At 34.2% G+C, this 21,060-nt stretch overlaps 1 protein-coding gene across 1 annotated transcript in view; it reads left to right on the forward strand.

The window, feature by feature from the left end:
* Positions 1–2,283: 2,283 nt before the first annotated feature.
* ZNF236 (zinc finger protein 236) overlaps positions 2,284–21,060 on the forward strand; it is a 60,651-nt gene continuing 41,874 nt past the window's right edge. Inside the window, exons 1-7 of the mRNA XM_005153435.4 lie at positions 2,284–2,416; positions 3,666–3,830; positions 8,063–8,241; positions 11,737–11,861; positions 15,170–15,342; positions 17,562–17,708; positions 19,488–19,559. Coding sequence (XP_005153492.2) covers positions 2,390–2,416; positions 3,666–3,830; positions 8,063–8,241; positions 11,737–11,861; positions 15,170–15,342; positions 17,562–17,708; positions 19,488–19,559 — 888 coding nt within the window. The 5' untranslated portion in view covers positions 2,284–2,389. The remainder of the gene's footprint in view (positions 2,417–3,665; positions 3,831–8,062; positions 8,242–11,736; positions 11,862–15,169; positions 15,343–17,561; positions 17,709–19,487; positions 19,560–21,060) is intronic.

The following is a 21,060-nucleotide window of genomic DNA, read 5'->3' on the forward strand; positions in this document are numbered from 1 at the left end:
TTCCTATGAGATATTTTAAGATTATGCTTTTGTTACTTCTTTCTGTTTATTTTAGTGGTGATCATTTCCTTCTATTTAAAGAAAAACTGAAATACCTTCTTGCTGCGTGGTATGATTTCATACACTTAGAGTCAACAAATTCTGTTTAACGTCTCAAGGATGTTTGCTTTTTCATTAGCATATTGGTAATTTAAACGCCTTTTTGAATTGCAGACGAAAAATAATAGCCTGTAGATTAATTAGTAATGCAGTTGATGCAGATATGATACACATTTTAATAAAAATTATATATTATAGAAATATTATTCAACTAAAAAGCAAATAATTTGGTCATATTATTCAGACGCTAGTGAGCATGTGGCTTTTTCCGTTTCCATTTGTAGAAAAGATAGCACATTCGATTATTTCAAAGTTACTCTTCGCTACTTCAGTTGCTTAGTTTTTGTTTTTTTATGTTGCCTGGTGTCTTTGATCTCAAGAATGAATATTTAAAGATGATAATCTCTTTGGTGCATGGAGAAGGCTTAAAGACCGTTCTAAAGTCATGGACTGGATCGTTCTTCAGTTGTCAGATTAAAGTGAGAGGGCAGGCTTTCATGGGATTGAACAATTACTCCTTTTACTAGTGGATAGGAAAGCTGCTTGCAGTACATTTTCATATAGCCTGAGTACTGGGGTGAATTTTTCTTTTGTTTCTCTTTTTCTTGTCATGCCAGTATTTACAGAAACTGATTTTACACCCTTTATTTGGGTATATTTTTCATAAGGATGCTTAAAGGACAGTGTCTTGTAATTAAAGCTGTGCTTCTCAGCTTTTGAAGAGATGTGACCCCTTCAGGGATGTGATGTTAGCATCTGCATATATTATTAGTTTACAACTGAGAGTCCTGTAATGCATCCTAAAGGATGGAGTAGGTTCAGTTTATACATATTAAAGTTCCATGATATTTATGCAGAGTCTTTTGATCTAACAGAAAGATGTATAACTACACTTTGCAAAGCAGAAGTTGTGGTCAGGACACAATGTACTGACTATTTTTTTTCCCTTGTAAATGGGGTATTGAATAAAGCAGGACTTTGAGGTAGGTGCAGTACTGAACAGAAATATTATATGAATCATAATCTTTGGTTTCCCTTGAGGAAATGTAAACAGGATTCTGTGAACTTCTAGTTGTGTTGTTACTTCCTATGCCTAATTCTTACATACATTCTGAGGAGTACTGACTTTCTTAAAGGGAAACATCCGGCCTATCTAGAAACCAGGTTTCTAGATATTAAAATCAGCATTCCCTTTTTTTGAATCCGTTCTCATTCTGTTAATGTACTTGTTGAGTTGTGGCAGTGTTTGAATGGTGTGTGTATTTTCTCTTTAGTGTCTTTAATGTGAAGCACAAGTCAAATAATTTTTTGTTTTCATTCTGTTGATACTGCTTTGAATGATCTTACCTATTTTAACCCCTCCTACCAACTGCTTTTCTTAAGGTTTGTCTTAAATGAACATTAATTCTGTAGTAAGACAGTATCTTCTCCAAGTGTAAAATCTGTTTAACTTATTTTTATCAATGTTTTCCTAATATCCTAAATATTTATAGGTCTGAGTTCAGCCATTTGAGCAAGAGGATATAGAAGCTTGCAACTTGTATATCAGAAGTTGTGTGATACTGTAGGAGTTCAAAGCAAGAAAACTATATGGGCTTAGACTGGGTCTATTAAAAAAATAACTTTTTCTCCACTGAATTCGTGTTTATGCAGTTTTGACTTGCAGTTTATTGCATCTCGGTTATTTGAAACATTGGTGTTGGTTTTACAATGGTAAAGGCAACTTACAAATTTTTACATTGCCAGAAGTAGAAGAAAGAAAAAATGTCAATATTTTTCTTGAAGAGAGAAAGGAGCAAGAGAGGGCAGATAACCCCTGGCAGTATCTTACTCATACCTAGTGTATTTGGCAGGATTCTATTTTGTTGCATAAACACTTGATGGGTGTTTATGAGGCACAAAAATTACTTTCAAATTACTAGGAAAAGGTGATTATTTATTTTTTTAGTGACTGGCAGTTAGAGGGATGGATATATTCTGTTGATTCTGTGTCAATGAAAGCACTATTGTTTATGTTTGAGATTTTCAAGATCATGTGAAGTGGGAATCGTGTATAAGTCAGAATCTTACAGGAGTTTGAATAGTTTCTGCTTCAAATAATTATTTTTTTTTGCAGTAAATTTTAAGTGAATGAAATATGAGTTAATCCAAATGCTTTGATGCTTGTTTTGTAGATGATGTTCTGACACCGAATACAGAGAACAGTAATTTTCCCTACCAAGTATCTAACTTCCGTAAGTGTGAGATTTGTTTGTTGTCGTTTCAAAAAGAGACCCAGTTCCAGCGCCATATGAGGGATCATGAGCAAAACGACAAGGTATGATTTTTAGTAGATACTAACTTAAAAAATAGTGTATATTGGTATTCTCGTATACTGACAAGTAAACCTAACACAAGACATTATTTTCAGTTGTTTTTAATCACAGTCACTAATAATTATTACTTGGGGACCTCAGAGTTTTACATTTTATTAAGTTTCTTTTTCATGTTTCCTTTGAGACAGGACCTTACTTTGATACCATTTAATTATACTGTTGTTTCCTGTTCAGTAATTTTTAATTATAGCAGTTTTCTTTGGTTTATAAGATATTCAGGTAGATGGGAAAATGTATGAGTTTCTTTTATTTAATTTGCAAACTGATTCTCCACATTAGCAATAAAAATAAAATAATGCTTATATTGGTTAGCTGGACCCTGTTAGTCTCTTACAGATGTTCTCAGTTATGTCAATCAACTGAATCTAGCGTGTATGAATTCGTAGATTAATGTAATCAGTTTAGTTGCTTAAAAATCAAAGTTGGGAAAAACTAGATTGACTTTGTAAATGAAGCTTTTTGCCACAGGTTTCATCTGTAATCAGAAGAATTTAATTTCTGTTCTTTGCTTTATATTTCACAAAGCTATAAGTACATGTGAAGAAAAAATTATTGCTGTTTGAGGTAGCTATAGATACAGATTAATTTTTCCTAGGTGGAGGACTTTGAGATGATAGTTTATGTATACAAAGGACTAGCTGCACAAGTTTCAGTGTTGTAAAGTTGATACATGAACAATGGAATTTGATATTATTAAAACCATGCTATTGCACACTTGTCTAAGAGCCTTCATATCTAAAAGCAAAGGAGCTCTTAAAGAATGAAAACTGATTGTGCAGATAGCAACTGAAGAGCAGTCAATCATAGCATAAACTAAGCTCTTCACTGGTTTAATTATTAGTTTTGTTTAAGAAGAGTTGATGATCTCAGTTAAAATAGGAAAATGTATTTCTTGCTCATTCTTCTCTCCTGCTAACTGCAGTCAGACAGTCTCAGTTTTGAGTCTCTGCTTTCTTTAATACCCCTGCCTTCTTTCCCCATATGCTCTTGAAATGCTGCGTTTGCATTTCCAGTACAGATGCAAAGCAGATAAACTAATTCTGGTATTATTAGGGATCATAATCATATGTGGATACTTGATTTTGCTCTTTTATTTTAAACATTTTGATTTCTGTGGTTGTATGTGTCATCTAGGATATATGTAACTTATGGGAATATTGATTTTTTTCTTTATTTTTGTGGTTTTAACAGCCTCACCGATGTGACCAATGTCCAATGTCATTTAATGTTGAATTCAACTTGACACTTCATAAATGTACTCACAATGGTGAAGATCCTACATGTCCCGTATGCAACAAGAAATTCTCCAGAGTAGCCAGTCTGAAAGCTCATATAATGTTGCATGAGAAAGAAGAGGTAATTCATTAAAGCTCATAATTTAAATTTTGAAAAGACATGTCGTATAGGTAAAGGATAAAGTACAACCATTATGCTTTAGATTGGAGGATTGAATAAATGGTCTTATTCAGAAAAAATTAAAACTCAGTGGGAAGTCTGCTTTCATAATAGTAGCAGAAATTAATATACTGAATATAAGCAAGTATTCCCATCCAGTTTTTACTAAGAAAGAGATTCTGTGCACATGTGATAGATGTATCACACATGAATGTTGATTAATTAATTACAAATACTTTTAAAGCAATTTCTGTGACATGATGTATTGCGTGTAATAGTCTGAGTAATTATTTTTAATGGCAGATTTCATGGTGAGGCACTCACCATCTATTTCTTGCATCATGAAACTGGTTCCATCATTGAGAACTCCCACCCCTACTTTTGAGTGGTTGTTTTGCTTCAGAAGACTTCTTGTTCCTTTCCATCTCATGATTAATTTTCAGTTTTTACAAGGCATTGGTTAAATTCCTAGCCGTTAATGCCTACTAGTATTTTGCACACTTCATATTCATTACTGTAGTTGCCAGAGTTGATTATACAGGCAAAAATATCAAGCTTTCAATCAGGTAATTACTTCTTCCTCCTGTGAAAGTTTTCTTAAAATTGCACTTTGCATTGGTGAACTGGAGCCAAGTATGCACTTTCATTGCCAGACTTTAATCATAACAATTTTATGTTTCACCATACCAACTGCAGACAGCTTGGAGCAGTTTTGACCATTAGGTTTGGGATGATAGGCCTGCTTGCATTTTTGCCTGAACCAGGCAGGAGATGCCATTTGTAGAGAATATATTCCTTCTTTAGTCTTGCTACCAGTTTACCTTCTATCACGTAATAACAACTGAGATGAGAAGAGGACTTGAGTACAGTTTTGTTGCATTTTATTTATGATGATACATAGCTCAATGGGTGTTTATCGAGGAAACTTGATTATGAGTTGCTAAAAACATGATAATAAGTAAACTGAGCATCAAGAAGGATGCCTAAGAGTGATTTTTTAGTATACATTTCTATGACCAAGTGGATTTTTTTCACCCACTTCAGCAGGTATGATTTTGATACTCAGTGCAGATGTCAAGGGTAGGTTGTATGATGCATTCCAGTATAAAATCGAGTCTGCAGCTTTAAAATGTAATTTATAAAAAATATGAACACTTTCAACTGCTAATGAACCTGTTCTTACAATGGCCCTGTATTTCTGTGATAAACCAGAGATGAATGTAGCAGTTCGCAGTGAACTGTAGGGATAACTTTCCCCATACGTAGGCACAAGGGAGACTGGAATTTGAACTTGAAGGAGAGTATCTTGACAACAGCAGTTGCTGTCATTCAGGAATCTTTTTTATAATGCGCAAGATAAGTAGTTAGTTGTCAATGGAGTACATTCTCCCTTCTGTTCACTATTCTTACTTTTGCTGTTAGAAGGATAAAAATCTGAAAATAAAGATACATACCCACTTGGGGAACACACATAGCAGTTGAGGAGATTGCTGCACAAAAATGATGTTTGGATGACTTTAGACTTGTTTTGTGCTGCATCAGCCAGGTTTATGTACACATGATTGCAGAAAGGCAATACCAATAAACTAGGTGGATTGGCTTCTTAGAGCTATCCAGTTAAGTTTGGAAAAGTATGCCTGTCTGTTGAAATGCAGGTTTTCGTGATTGATTACTTCTGTTAGAGGTTCTAGAAGGAATTTTTCTGGGCTATTGAAATCAGGCTTGCATGAGACTCTTCTCCTCATGTTCCTTGGTAATTTGTGATAAACTTATGTAACAAAAAAAATACCACATTTGAAACTCCTAACTTTAAGAAGTCACGAAAACTGTACCTTGTTTAAATATAGCCAACCTTGTAGATGATTTTTGATTTCGTCCATTTCCTCCACAAAAATAGACAGTGGTATCTGCTGCTTCTTTTTGGCCTAGTGAGGCAGGAATGCTAAATAAAATTACAAAAAAAATTTAACTGATTGCACTGAAACTGCTAATATGTCTTCTTTCTCCATGAGCATGAGGTTTTCTTTGGCTTTGGGAAAACCTTGCCATGTTGAAAAAGATAAAACTGGTGTTTGGTTGATATAAAGTGAAAATTCCATTGCTATAGAATCCCAGGGGAGGGGGGGAGGCTTTTTATTTTGTTGTTTGCTTTTTTAAGAATGTTCACTGTGTATGATTTCTGTTGTCTTATAATTCAGGAGCAATGGTCTTAAAGTGCAAATTAAAATCTTTTGCAGATGGTAGAAGTCATTGATACTAAACAGGTGAAGATAGCGAGTTCCAAAGTGTTCTTTTAGATACTGCATTTAATAAGATAAAAATAGTTAATACAGGCAGAATTAGTATTTCTGAGTTTCAGAATTTTAAGTATTCTACAACAATATATCAGCCCATTTTGTTTAATGTTGGAATGTGGGTTTAACTATAGTGAGGTTAACAGTGTGCAGTTACTTGTTCTGTGTGTGGTGGTGGATATTTTGTTTGCTTGCTTGAGGCTAGAAAAATAAATCTGATACTGTCTATTCTAGAGAGCAGCTATTGTGCTTGATATATTGCAGTGTTTTAGTAAAGTTTTTCTGTTTTATTATGACCCTGCTTTCCCACAGCAAATTCCACAATAACAAATAAAAATATGTAGACTTCCGTTGTCTGAAATACTTTTTGGGCTATTCTTTCTTTGTGGAAGTTGCTTAGTAGAATGGAATAGCAACTTAATGTCATAGATATGTGTGTCTGAAAAATGCTGAGCAGCGATTGACAAACTCTCAGTTTTGTTGTCCATGAGCTTGGTATAGTATGTGTTGATACTTTTTCACCACTTGCACAAAAAGATTGTCATAAACCAGATTTGTTGTACAAGAACAATATTTTTCAATAAGAAGTATTCTTATTCAGATTTAAATGGAGATCCCTGGAAAGAAAGTAATGTTTATTTATAGTCCCACACTTGAACGAGTCCAGTAATAATGATATCTAGGTTAGATCAAGCAAGCAATTTTTGGGGTAGTGTTTCGTTTCACTGGAGTACCTCAGATGTTTTGTCTGGCGATATTGCAGAATTTCTGTTTCTTTCAGACTTATGGAACAAAATAATTATCAAAGCATTTTAACAATAGTACCACATATCTTTGGTCCTCTTGATTAAAATATTCTTGTCAATATCTTTATTTAAATGAACACTTTGGCTTTTTTTTCCTCTCATCAAGGAGGAAAAAAAAATGAGGGGAAGATAAAAAATTTACAATGATAATCACAATTACTGAAAAAGGAACAGAAACGAAAAGTGTCTGAAGTAACTTACATACACCAGTAAGGAACATGTAACAAATGCATTGCCAAAGATATGGTGAATATTTTTAGACATTTAATCTTAACTTTCTGTTTAGATTTTGTAAAATAAAGATACACTGAAAAATAAAACTAATGATTTTGAAAAGCAAAGTGAACTAAACTAATTGCAGAACTTTGTTTGCATTGGAACAATATTCGACTTTGATTATTCCTCTGATTTTCAGAGGAATGGAAATGCTTTTGCATCAAACATTTTAAGTATAGCCTCCATTCTAAATGGCATGGAATACTAATGTAACAGGAAAGTGATACGTTTAACGCTGCTGTAAAATTAATGGGTTGAAGAGATATCTGTCAAAAACATTATGTGTCCCTATTTATTTCTGTCATCTTTCCTGTGAAGGTAGTTCAAGAAAACTCAGTAGTAACTGTGGTGGGATTACTGTTCAAAAGTGACAATCTGTATAATTTAATCAGGAAAGTGTAAAATGCCTGAATCTACAGTTAAGCTAGTTTTTGGTTAGAAAGTAGTATTTTTCACAAATGTTTGTCGGCCATAGTGTAATGGCATTAAGGTAATTTGCTGTGAGGATCTTGAACTAGCCTTCCAAGGAAACAGGGAATAGTGATGATGGTAGTGACCTGCTTGTTTCTGAACTTTTTCAGATCTCAGTTTCTGTGGAGTTTCTTAAAATATGAAATATTACCATAAGCTTGCAATGATTATTGCTCATGATTTATACTATAGGGCTCAAAAGATTTTTTTCTTGTATACTTCTGTTGCTGCTTGCTTGCAGCTGCCAGTGTCCATAGAAGGATGCATTCATCTACTTGAACAAAGCTTGTGCATGCATGCTGCTATTTGAGAATCTTTCGAAAAATCTGTGTCTCTTATCTTTCAGAACCTTATCTGTTCAGAGTGTGGAGATGAATTTACTTTACAGAGTCAGCTTTCCATACACATGGAAGAACATCGTCAAGAATTGGCAGGGAATAGGATCCACAGCTGCAAGTCTTGCAAAAAGGAATTTGAAACCTCTTCACAGTTAAAGGAACATATGAAAACTCACTATAAAATCAGGTGACAATCATGGGATTGTAACAAAATGAGCAGATGTTTTTTTTATGGTGATAGCTGGGAAAGGCTGGAGTAGCATTTCCAGTCAGCCAAGTGCCATGATCTATACAGATAGCTTCTTTTCTTTGGTGTGCTGTTATGAAATGGCATTTGTTTTTCAAAACCTTGCTAAAAGTAGGTGCTATTTTTAGAGGCTTTTTTTTTGTTTTTGTTTTTCTTCCCTTCTGTGTTTGTATTTAGGCACCCATACTAAGCATAATTCCATCTGCTACCTATCTGTAAACGCAGGTTGTTTTTCTGATCCAAAGTGATATCTGAGTGTGTTTATTTGTGATTTTAAAGGCTCTTGGCAGTACGTTGAAGCAAATATATATTAATTTTGCATACCACTTATTGCAATTGCAAAAGTCTTTGCTTACCTTCTGCAGAGAAATAAATCATTCCGTGCAGTTTAATCACCTTTTGCAAGTGGTACTCATCACAACGTGCCGTGAGTTTCTTGTAAACCTGAAAAAGCACAAAATGGAGGGGAAAAAAAGAGGCCTAATAAATGCTGTTCTTATTTTTTGTGAATATTTGTGTCCTTTCAGCTTTCTAGTTTACTTTTAGGGTTTCTGTAAAAACAGATGTGAAAAATATGCATTTAAAAAATGAAAAATGTTGGCTGTTCCCAGTTCCTTTTATTAGCAGATGATACACACAGGTTGTAAGATCTTAATAATTGTGTTCCAGCAGGTTTAAAAATACATTGGTGTAGATTTTCATTTACAAACCAAACACTGAGGGTTTGAAGTACCAAGTTATGTTTGTATTGAGTTATATAAATATGTAATATTACACACAAACATTCATGTTGTGGACATCTGTGTAAGTTAGAATGAGTAGATAAAGAACAGAGGAGTGACTATAATATGATGTCTGTGATTTCGAGAGAGCATTATCATAGAATCGTAGAATGGTTTGATTTGAAAGGGACCTTAAAGTTCATCTAGTTCCTCATCTAGTTCCAACCCTCTGCCATGGGCAGGGACACCTTCCACTAGAACAGCTTGCTCAAAGCTCCATCCAGCTTGGCCTTGCATGCGTCCCACATTCTGACATAAATGTGATCTAAGTGCTCCATGATCATTTGTTTATCTTTATTTTTCTAAACATGGATTATTTCTGGATTCAGAGCTTCCTTATATGAGGTTCACCTTATTCATCAGTTCAGATGTAGAAACATGTTGCATTTGTATTCAATAAACTATTGTCCATAATGGTGCTTTGCTGTCCATTTGCCAGCAATACTAGTACAAGCCATGTATGTGACCCAAGTTAATGAATTGTGCAAGTGTTCCTGCTCCACTTCATCACGAAGCTAATGTAGCTCAGACCTTCTGTGTTTCAGCAGAAATTATTTTGAAAGGAAAAATATAGAAATTCTGATTTTTTTTTACACAATCTTTTGTTACTGCTGAGTGTGAAAAGATTAATTGATGAATTATGAAAAGTTAATGTTTGCTCTAACTTGTTTGACTGTATATAGTATATTTAAAGTTCAGAGATATAGATCAATTTGGTTCCTGCTTTTCGGTGTACAATAAGCTTTAGAAATATTTTGGTATTTCAAATGAAGAATGTTGTTCCCTTAGAGTGTTTTTTGCTGAGTGGTTGCCCTTCCTAAAAAGGTATTTTTTTTTGTCTCTAAATAATTTGAATGGAAAACTATTATGAAGTTATAATTTAAATTTAATATCTACCTTTTGCTAAAAATAAAACGGTCATTATAACTCCAAGTGATTAAATACTTGAGAAGGTGATCTGATCTTCAAGGGCGGTCCCTACAATAGCCTAAACTGGGTATTATTTCCTTAAATAAAGTGCCTCAGCTATAGTTGAAACATATGTTGTTGCTCATCAGAGAGTGTGTTCTGACAGTCAGACTGATCTAGATCTGTCCTGAGGTGACAGGAATAGGTTGTAACATCTGTGCTGTTCTATATCTCCTTTTCTTCAATCTTCAGTTGACTTTAGTCTGGATATTTCCGTAAATTTTAGTAGTTACAATTAATGTGTAAAAATAAAATACTCATACTCTGTACTCACTCTGCTAGAGTATAAAGAAGTTTTAAAATTCATGTATTATTTGAAGTAATTTGAATGGAAAATGTGCTTTCCTTTAAACATATACTGAATATCTATGTTCTCTTAGTTAGAAATATGCTGCATTTGAGCAGAAGTTACACGCAGACTGTTGCTTCCCTGTTATTTTTTTGTGCTGTTGTACCAACTTGTGTTTCAAGGTGGTGATGTAGTTTCCACATCTGCTCAACATTAGCTAATTCTTTCAGTTGTTCAGAAAAGCACCAAGTATTAAATTTGTCTAATTGCTGTTAGTTTTAAGCAGTACTGGCAAGCTGGATTACTGTGTAGGTGTAGATACTCGGGCACTGTGGAAAATGTGTAGTGCTCTAGACACCATATTGGCTTGCCCACTGCCTTCTGGTTTTTGCTTGTTTAGCTGAGTTGTGATGATCTGCAGCTTTTTTTTTAATCCTTTTTTCAGGCATCAAATCAGTTGTTGTTTTCCCCATAGCTGTTGATGTTTTTCAGCAGACATTTAAACTGATTAGTTTGATCTGTAGAGAAATTAATTTTTAGAATATATATAATCTGTTTTTATGTGGAGATTGATTTATATTTGAGTGGCAGTTGTGAATCACAGAATCAGCTAGGTTAGAAAAGACCTTTTAATATTATGAAATCCAACCATCATCCCAGGACTGGCAAGTCCGCCACTAAGCCATGTCACTGAGGGCCTCGTCTGCATGGCCTTTGAACACTTCCAGGGACAATGATTCCACCACTTCCCTAGGAAACTTGTTCCAATGTCAGATCACCCTTTTGATGAAAATATTTTTCCTAATATCCAGTCTAAGCATCCCTTAGCTTGAGGCTGTTACCTCTTGTAGTTGGGTTGTTAAATTCTTGTCATGAACTAACAAGAACACGTTGTCTTCATATTCTAAGGCCAGGTTGGATGAGGCTTTGAGCAGCCCTGTCTAGTGGGAGGTTTCCCTGCTTATGGCAGAGGGGTCGAAACTAGATGATCTTTAAGGTTCGTTCCAACCTAAACCCTTTCATGATTCTATGAAAGTCTTGTGATGTTCAGGCAAAAGAAATGGAGTTTCACGGAGTTAAGTTCTCACATGAATAATAAAGTCACTGTATTCTGTTCAGCAGAAATGTCTCTAGAGAATCTCTAAGATATATTGATTTTATTACAGAAATAACAAATTCTTGGTGCTCACAGAAAACTTAGAACTTAGAAAAGTTCTGTTTCTGTTCTTTTTGTATCATTAAAGGGCTTGGTTTTTAACTTGCAGCTGATACTGTATATTGTCATCAAATTTACACCGTATATTCAAAAATGATGGGGTAAAATAATCTTTTCAAAATAGTGTTTAAGATTATTTTATGTAAATTCCTTTTTTTGTTATTGCTTTAAAATGACAGGGTATCAAATACCAGATCTTATAACAGAAACATTGACAGAAGTGGGTTTACGTATTCCTGTCCGCACTGTGGAAAGACATTCCAGAAACCAAGTCAGTTAACACGTCATGTTAGGATACACACAGGTAAGACTGTGGAATGAATTATTTTAGTTTGCGTTTGCTTTACCAAATTCTGTTAACCTGTGAAATGTTAAGTATTTTTCTCCCTGTCTGAACTTGAAACAGTATTAATATATTTGGCTCATCAGATGCTGTTACCTGTAATTTAAAAACAACTTTTATGTAATTCCTTTGCTTAGGAAATACACATGCTCTTAAAATTTCCAGATGAATATCATTAGAAGCAGTTGAACAACGAAATTAAGTACTGTATAGGTTTCAGTTGTTACAGAATACCAGTTTTGGTACTTAAAGTTTCAATGGGCTCTAAAATTTGAATCTCTAGATAAGGGCCTGTCAGCTACTCTAAATAAGGTCTTATGTACTTTAGAGAACATGTTCGAAAATTTACAGTTCACAAAAGAGCAGAAGTAGATGAGCACAAACAACACTTTTAACATAGTAGCCTTGGTTTTATTTATTGATTGATTTATTTTAAGTTACTACCATATACATATATTATGTACTTTAGCTGCCATTTTCAGGATGTCCAAAGTGAACCTGGGAGGTGGTAAGCCTAGATTGTAATTTTGGTATTTGAAGAAGTTCAGATGACTGTTCAAATTTGTAGAATGAATAGCAAATGGATTTTGCAAAATTACTGTAATAAAAATATGCTTGTTTAACCCTAAAGCCATTGAAATAACTGAAAAATGCCAGTCATAAAATAATATAAAAGTCTTTGAAGTGTACAGAGGACTGTGAGAATAGTTCTCATGTTGCAACCAGCTATACATAGTGTAGCAGGATTTTGGCTTTCAACAGAACCTTCTTCGGAGATGCTCCAATGATGTGCAGTATGTGTTTTCCATCTTGTGAATAAATTGTTGTCTAGTTTTTAGCTAATTCAAGTAGTCAGTTTTGTAAATGTGCGATATTGTTTGTGTTAGCAGTCTGTTGTTCAGTGAATCATAGAATAGTTAGGGTTGGAAAGGACTTTAAGATCATTTGGTTCCAATCCCCCTGCCATGGGTAGTAGTGTGATGATTTGCCAAGAATGACTTTGTTTACCAAGGAAGAAAAAAAAAATTCCATTGCATGACTGTTTCTTAAGAAGTCTCTAAGTATTATAGATCCAGTTATATAGAATAGTAACACAAGAGGTCACCATTGTACCTGCTTTAAAACTTGCCTCAAAGTAATATCTCAAAGAAGTAATTGAAACTTAAGTTTCTTATTTTAGAGCCCTGTTGCTATTTGATACATTGTTTCAGCTTGTTCTAGTCAGAATTAAAGAAACCAGATCATGGTTGCTTGAGGACACTTTTCTAAAGCTCAAGAAGTTAAAGGGCATTTATAATTATTTTGAAGAATAAAAAGACATTTGTCTATTGGAAACCAGAGACAGAAAATGTAGTCATTATCTGCACATGATGGTAGGTCATTTTAAGCTCCAAGTATCCAGTTGAATACTCAATTTGTGAAGCATGTTGCCTCTGTATCTGCAGACAATATGTCTGGCATCTAATTGCTTGAGGTACTGTAAAATATGTAGGAATGAAGAACTCTGTTTTAAGGAATTTAGAATACTTAAGTCTGTAATTGTTAAAAGAGCATGTCAGTGCTACACGTACATTACATTAGTGTCTTAATTGCCATGCTTTTTGCACATAGCTATTAATTTCAAGCACTTACACTCTTTGGGGAAAAATTAAGTCTCAGGGATTGCAAATCCTTTATTAACAATTAAGTGATGAACTCCCCTTTCCCCTCCCAAATCTGTAAGTTATTAAGTTATACTTGGGAACTAGAGAAATTCCACATTTCCACAGTAGAATTATAATTTTATAATGACATTTACTTAGGCAAACTTGACCTGAAGCATTTCTTCTATGTGTCCACCAGAAGCAATTAGTGGAAGCTAAGCTTTTTACCTGTGAAAGCCCAATAGGGATTTTGACACTTTATTTCAAGAAGATTTGAATCAGTGTTTTGTATTTAAATCTGTTATTAAAACTATACTGTTCATACCTGCAGACCTTAAAGCATCTTCAAAAGCCATAAGCAGCAGAACAGAAAATCAGAGTTGACACTATATGCTTGTTATCTATGTGAAAAAGCAGCTGCTTTTATTTAAAAGTGTGAATTTAATTAAGAATTAATAATCTTATGCTTTATGTAATTACAGTTCTGTAATTAGAAGTCATAAAAATATTCATTAAAACTGCTTTAGTGTGCATATAATATTTACCACATGCTAGTACTTACTGGTGTAGCAGACGTAATGTACAGCATGCTGATAGCAGTTTTGCTACAGAAATATGCAAAAGCAAATATTTTCCAGGTTCTGGAGTTAACCATGCCTAAGCTATTTCACTAAGGAAAAAAAAAATACTACTGAGTTCACAGTAGTAAATTAACACATGGTTGTGAGAAACTGAGCTTTGTTCTTTGTGTGTTTCAAATATGTACTTTTGTAATATGTTTATGCAGTTCTATTATGTTTTATCACCTAAAATGTTTTTGTGGAGTTTTTCATGCTTAATCTATTAATGTACAGAGAACTCCTAAGTGTAAACAGCATTGAGAACACCAAATGAGGAAATAGTGACAGCATTCCTGTAACAATATTGCCTGGTTGCTCTTTAATGTTTAGTAGCAATATGAACATTCAGAGTTTTAAAGTTATTTTCTGAGTAGGGCTGTACAGTGTTTTTTAATAAGAAAAAAATTATTGCATGTTTTCCATAGGAGATTGTAAAGAATGAATGGCTATTTACTGGGGAGTGGGAACCATAGGCCATTTTTTCCAGTGTTGCTGTAAGACTTCCTGATTTTAGACTAAACAAAATGTTAAATTTTTAACTGTTCGTTATTCAGCACTGTCCATTCTACCCTCTGGTCCTCCATTTGTTTCCATGCGATTTTATGAGTTTTGTTGTAAAAGAATGGCATGTGGGCTTGGTTTTTCTTCTTTTTCGCTTTCCTCCAGTGGTTTTGGATAGCAACTTCTGAAGTCTTCCAAACCACAAGTTGAGTGAAGCAGTTCTAAATAGTAATTTCATAGAGATTTAATTTTTATCATCAATTTTAACTGATAATCATCAGCTAAGTCATAAAACTGTTTCACAAAGCTTTGTCAGAGTAGATGCTGACATTGGTGGCTGAGATACAGAATCACCCAGTAACATATGTTTCTGAGTTTGTATGTGTGTACATGCAGGTAACTGTATGAAATATTCTAGTTGATACAGTTTTTCCTTTAGATACATGTGACTGCTAGCGTTTACTTAAAGCACCTTACCGCACATCCTCTTCCTTTTTCCTTTCAGGTGAAAGACCTTTCAAATGCAGTGAATGTGGAAAAGCCTTTAACCAGAAGGGGGCATTGCAGACCCATATGATCAAGCACACTGGCGAAAAACCCCATGCTTGTGCCTTTTGTCCTGCAGCCTTTTCTCAGAAAGGCAATCTTCAGTCACATATACAGAGAGTTCATTCAGAGGTAAATACAATTATTCATAAAGTGGTTGGTGCTAATATACTTCTTATTTCATTTTCAATATTTAAATTGTCCTATTTTCTGTTCCTATTGCTCTCTGGTGTTTTCTGTAGCCAGTATGGTTTTACTGCTATAGTATAGATTCTAGTTTGTTGGTTTTACCTGCAAGCTTTCCTAAAATAGCACAATCTGAATAAATGTATATTTAGGATAGCTAGAAAAAGCTTACTTTACCATTGTTTTTTCAGTACATTGATAGATTAAGAAATGATTAGTGGGTTAGGTATATAAAAACGTATGTGTCAGTCTTGGAAGAATGAGGGCTAGAATCAGATGAAAGTAAGGCAAAAGCAGCAAAGCAGAAAATGGTGAAAAATTTCAAGGCCAAACAGCAAACCACTAACTCCATCATAGAGCACACTTGCAATTTGTCTTTGAAGTACATATCTTGCAGCCTTTTTCAGAGGTTTTTCAGTTACAGGAAGAAAATTACAAAATAAGATAAAAAATGTCTTCGTGCTGATTTTTTTCTTCTTTGTGACAGACGATTTTTAAGATTCAAAAGGTGCTGCTGTGTTAATGTAATATAATCTTCTGAGCAACACTGGCTGTGCAACTTTGTTCAGTAATTTCCTTGATGTGTTTAGTGATCTGTGCTTGGAAATACCCATAGAAAGAGACCTAGTTTTGATTTGGAAGGTTTGAAGTGATAGAGGCAGCATTTTTTTTTTTTTTTTTTACCTGCATGCAGAATATCATCTCTGCTCTCACTTTTTCCCTTAAGTCTGAGATTTGCTTGCTTGTTTTCCATTTCTGTGTTATGGCAATAAATCTTATTTACTGGATATTTTTATTAAGGATCCTTCTAGTGTGTTAGTTCCTTAATTTTAGGACATGTCTTATTAGTATGTCTTAGTGGTTTGCATTACGCTCAGTTCTATTAAATCACATTTGCCTTTCATATAGCTTTGGCGACTAGTCTTCTACCACAATGTATGGTAGTTTTTGCTACATAAATTAACCAACATTAATAATTTTCATAGATTTTTTTCAATTTTATAAGATTGTTGGAGAGCAAGCAAAAGATATTTTCACTTTTTTCTCTGATACTGTTCTTAAAAAAAAAAGCTGTGGGATAGGGGAGTTTAAATACATGCTACTTCTCATCCTGTGCTGTGTTTCATGCTCCTAAGCCTGCATTTTCATTACTGCTTTGGATCATTGTATGATTCCCCCCCCCCCCCTTAAATTTATTTCTTATTTCTTTGTTGCTGTGTCACTGTTTCCTTCAAGACTACAAGCACACATCTTTATTCTTCATTTTTTCCCAAGGCAGTCACAAAACAACATTACTGGTGATGATGAAGCAGGTTGATTCTTACTTTGTGTTATTACTGTTTAGTTGTAGCAGTTTTTTATTAGCTGATACCTTTTTCTGAAAGTCTTGTTACCAGTTTAAACTACTGTTAGAAATTAAAAAATTCTGTACCATACTGCAAGCAATGCAGCATGTTTTCCTTAGCTTTTCATTCTCTGTGTATTAAAAATACTGCAATGGATCTTACTGCTATGTGATAGTGTGAGGATGAGAGGGAAGTGAGAATGGTTGGAATCTGCGAATTTAGCTGCTTTAGCTGTCTCAATAGGTTGTCTTAGAAGTCCAAACCAGGTTGCTGCCAATTGCTATGTGTTCAAATTCAGTTCTCTGTGTTGGTTTTTTGACCCAAGAAATTGATTTTATTTTTTTATTGGAAATTTGTAAAAAAATCCTTTTGCAAAAGTAAACAAGAGAAAGCCAAACTTTGAAGAGCAACTCTCTGCACTTTTCATCTTCCTATTTCCAGACTTCATTTTATTATGTATGATGCCTTGCTTTCGGGCACATCTTAATTGATAAAATTGTATTTCAGTTTTGTTTCTAAGTGTGTAACAGCAGGAAATTATAAGGAGGGAAAAGTCTGAGGCCTCATTTGCCAGATGACTTGTTTTTTACTCTGATGCTTCCTAATGTTGAGAAGTGGTAACAAAATGACAGTCATGCACATAGATGACAGTTGACTTGATACATGAAAGATATCAAACTAATTCCATAACTGGATATCAGAAACTATTTTAGCTCTTATAATCCCATAGTATATTTATTATATGGATAAATAATGAAAACCATAATATTTGGTAGATGTAGGGAAAATTTACTTGATTGTTTGTTTGTTTTATCGAAGGTGAAGAATGGGCCTACATACAACTGTACAGAATGCAGCTGTGTCTTCAAAAGCTTGGGTAGTTTAAATACACATATCAGCAAGATGCACATGGGTGGTCCACAGAATTCTGCGAGTGCTTCAACAGATGTATCTCATGTTACAGCGGTAAGCATTGCTTGCTTAAGTGTGATAATACCTTTAAGAGTTTGATTAGATCTGTATCTCAATTCCAATAATTCTTCTGATAGGTTAGAACTGAAAAACCTGTCACTGTCTTTCATCCTTGTAAAGTTTTGTGTCATTTCTGGAATTAGTGGGTGTGATTGAATATTGGCAGAATGTAAATTGGCCAAGCATATGCAAGAAAAGACTTGCTGTTTGAGACTTCGGTTAAAAAAATAAAAAAATAATTCTACAACTAAGTGAAATATAATTCTGGTGCTTACAGACTGTGTGCGGAGGAAAGGTTTCTTCCTCAGATAACAAATAATTAGGAAGTTTTACTGAACAATTAAATTTAGAACTATTCAAATCATTCAGATTTAGAACTATTTAAATCATTCAGATTTAGTACTATGCAAATGAACTGATTTTCAGAAATTAGTTGTTGATACAGTTCTAGTCAATGGAAACACATAATGGTTTCTTCTTTCGGCTATTTCTGGTATTTTGTTTTAAATGTTATCTTCCTATTTGACAGATCATAAAGGAAAAATCTTTCTTGGAAGCACTGAATGTTTTTCTTTCTTTACCAAGATAACGGAAGGAGCTAAAATTCAGAAAACACTTCTGGTTTCATAAGATTGATTTATTTTTTGACCCAGTGCATAATTAATATATACTACTTTTTCTTTTAATAGAACTACCTTTTCTATCTTTATTCCACTCTATTTTGCAAAATTTCCAGTTTCTGTGCTTTGATAATGTTCAGTGGATTACAAGTAATATCAGACTTTGAAGAGGAGGGTTAAAATTTAAAGTTTCAACTTCATTTTGCAGCTGTATTATGGTAAAAATGTGTCTGTTTTTTTATAAGGCAGATGCTGTTTGTTTCTTCAGGTTAATTAATAAAAAAAACCCACTAATATGTCCTGTGTGCTTGCAAGAACATACAATTTGCATCTTGTTGTACATTTCTGCATTCCCAAGACTAATCTTAAAAGCAGGATGGAAAAGAATTCCTTCATACTACTTCATGTTTGCTTACCCTGGCCAGCTCTGCTTTTCTTGGATTGTTTTGTTTAAATATTTGGCATTTGCATTACTTATTGGCATTACAGCAGTGACTTGTTATGAACTTTGCTGCATGCATACTTCTCTGCTTGCATCAGAGGGGAAAAGTAAAGAATACCTCCCTATACTAGGATAAGCAAAATGGAAGGAAAAAATCTTTCTAAAATATAGGCTAAGGAGTTTAACAAGGAAGAACAAAGATAATAACTGGCATGCCAATTGCCTATTAAGAGTATTATGCTTCTCATTTTTAATTTTATATCTGAAACTGCAGGTATTTAGTGATTTTTATTGCTATAGAAAGGTGGTGCAGTTTTAGATTAGTACTGACGTTCTTAGATGAGAACTGACTTCTTCATTCTGCTCAAAACTTGCAGATCTGTTTTAACAACAGATCTCAGTATGATAATTCTCTTCTGAAGTTTAAGGTCAGACTGCTGTTCCTTGCTGTGTACGTGGGGATAAACAATGAGTACACCCTTAATAAATATACTTTCCAGAAGCTGAAGTTTCCTGAAGTGCTGTGCTACCAAAGAATGTATTCTTTTGTTATACATGAGTACGTCTTTCTCCCCCTAGTCTCCATACTGTGGGAGAATGAATTGTGCTGCTTTTCTGTGTGATATTAGCCATGTTTTCCTTTCTTTTTCCTTCGTGTGTGTGTGTGTGTGTAAAAAAAAAAAAAAAACTTTCTTTTCATTTTTTTTGTAGGACTCTGTCACCCAATCTTTAACAGCAGCCTCCGCTAATCTTTTGCAACCTGTTGATAACAAATGGAAGAATGTAAGTGTAGAGTTTTTGTCATATTTTCTCAAGCCTAAAAGTGGGAGAAACTTTGTAAATTTTGATTTAACATGGTGAAAAAGTATATATGCAACGGTCCTCTGTGATAAGTTGATCAGCTGATACATGGAAGGCAAGCTTCTTGGTGAATACAGCTGGTTATTTAGCAATGGAACAGGTCTTGAATGGATTGTATTCCGTCTTTTGTTATATACTCATGCTTTTGCATATAATTCTGCTTATTAGCTTTTGAAAGTGGAGACAGATGCCCTCCTGCATAAAAGGACCACAGGAGAGTAGGACTCTTAAAAATACTGGATTATTCTGCTCTGACTTCAGTTCACAGGGATAGCATAGTTTGGGCAGAGACAGAAAGAGCTATGTTCATGCTGCTTGAATTGGTTGGAATTGAGGCAGCACTGGAATTGTGGGTCTCAGGAAGAGCCCCTGGAGCCAGGGAGGTATGATGCAGGGGTCACTTTCTGGGGCCCTATAGCAAGCAGTCTTGATGTACAGGCAGGTCTTTATGTGCCAGTCACAGTTAGAGCAGTAGCATGGTTTGCTGCAGCTATGTAGCATGTTGTTTGTCAACTGCAGGTTGGAGCATGGTTATATTAGTGACAGACTAAGTTCACCTGCATTCCACCTTTCACGACATCAGCCACTGATACTCTTCTCATGTACTAGAATCCAGAAAACCAAGGACTCAGAAATCTGGCAGTGTTGTTTTAAAGTCACCATAACCAGTCTATCCACTTTCTTTATATCTTGACTGAATTCATTATTCAAGGACCAGTTAACTTAGAGATAGACAGAAATTATATGAACTAATTAATTGCTAATATTTTCTGTATTATATAAATAAATAGTTATACTATGTTGCTTACTAAATTTTTAAAAATATTAAAAACAGCTGTTCTTCAGAAGCAGTTTAAGCAGGTTTTAATTTTTTCATTTTTTTTAACAAACAGAAATAGTTTTCTTTTGCTAAAGAGTGGTATGAGAAGTGATGCCTGTTTTTTTGCGGGGTGGAGCTGAGTGCGTGTCTGTGAAAGCACAGGTCTGAAAAGAAGTTAATCATTAACTTAGGATATACTTTATTGAAAGTATAATGGAGTAAATGTAACATATTTTCCTAAATAATGAAGCTTTAGAAAATGACGATCTTCCTATACTTGTGGCAAGTTCATGTTCTAGAAATAGAGGAGTTTGCCTAGAATGCAGTTTGTCAATTCATATTGATCTCTTAGAAACCACTCTTTTAAAAGAAGTAATACTTAAGTATATTGAATATTATTTAAGTTCAAGTTTTGCATTTCTCATTTGATTTTGTTTTGTGTGTGGTAGTTTGTATTCAAAAGATGCCCAATAAATAAAGTTTCATAGAGGAACTGATAACCTACTTGCTTCTCAGGAGTCAAGAGGATGGGTTTTTTTGTTTGTTTGGGGTTTGTTTGTTGGTTGGGTTGTTTATTGGTGGGTTTGTTTCTTTTTTTGTTTG

Source organism: Melopsittacus undulatus, chromosome 1 (genome assembly GCF_012275295.1).
Source record: "Melopsittacus undulatus isolate bMelUnd1 chromosome 1, bMelUnd1.mat.Z, whole genome shotgun sequence".
NCBI classification, from domain to species: Eukaryota; Metazoa; Chordata; class Aves; order Psittaciformes; family Psittaculidae; genus Melopsittacus; species Melopsittacus undulatus.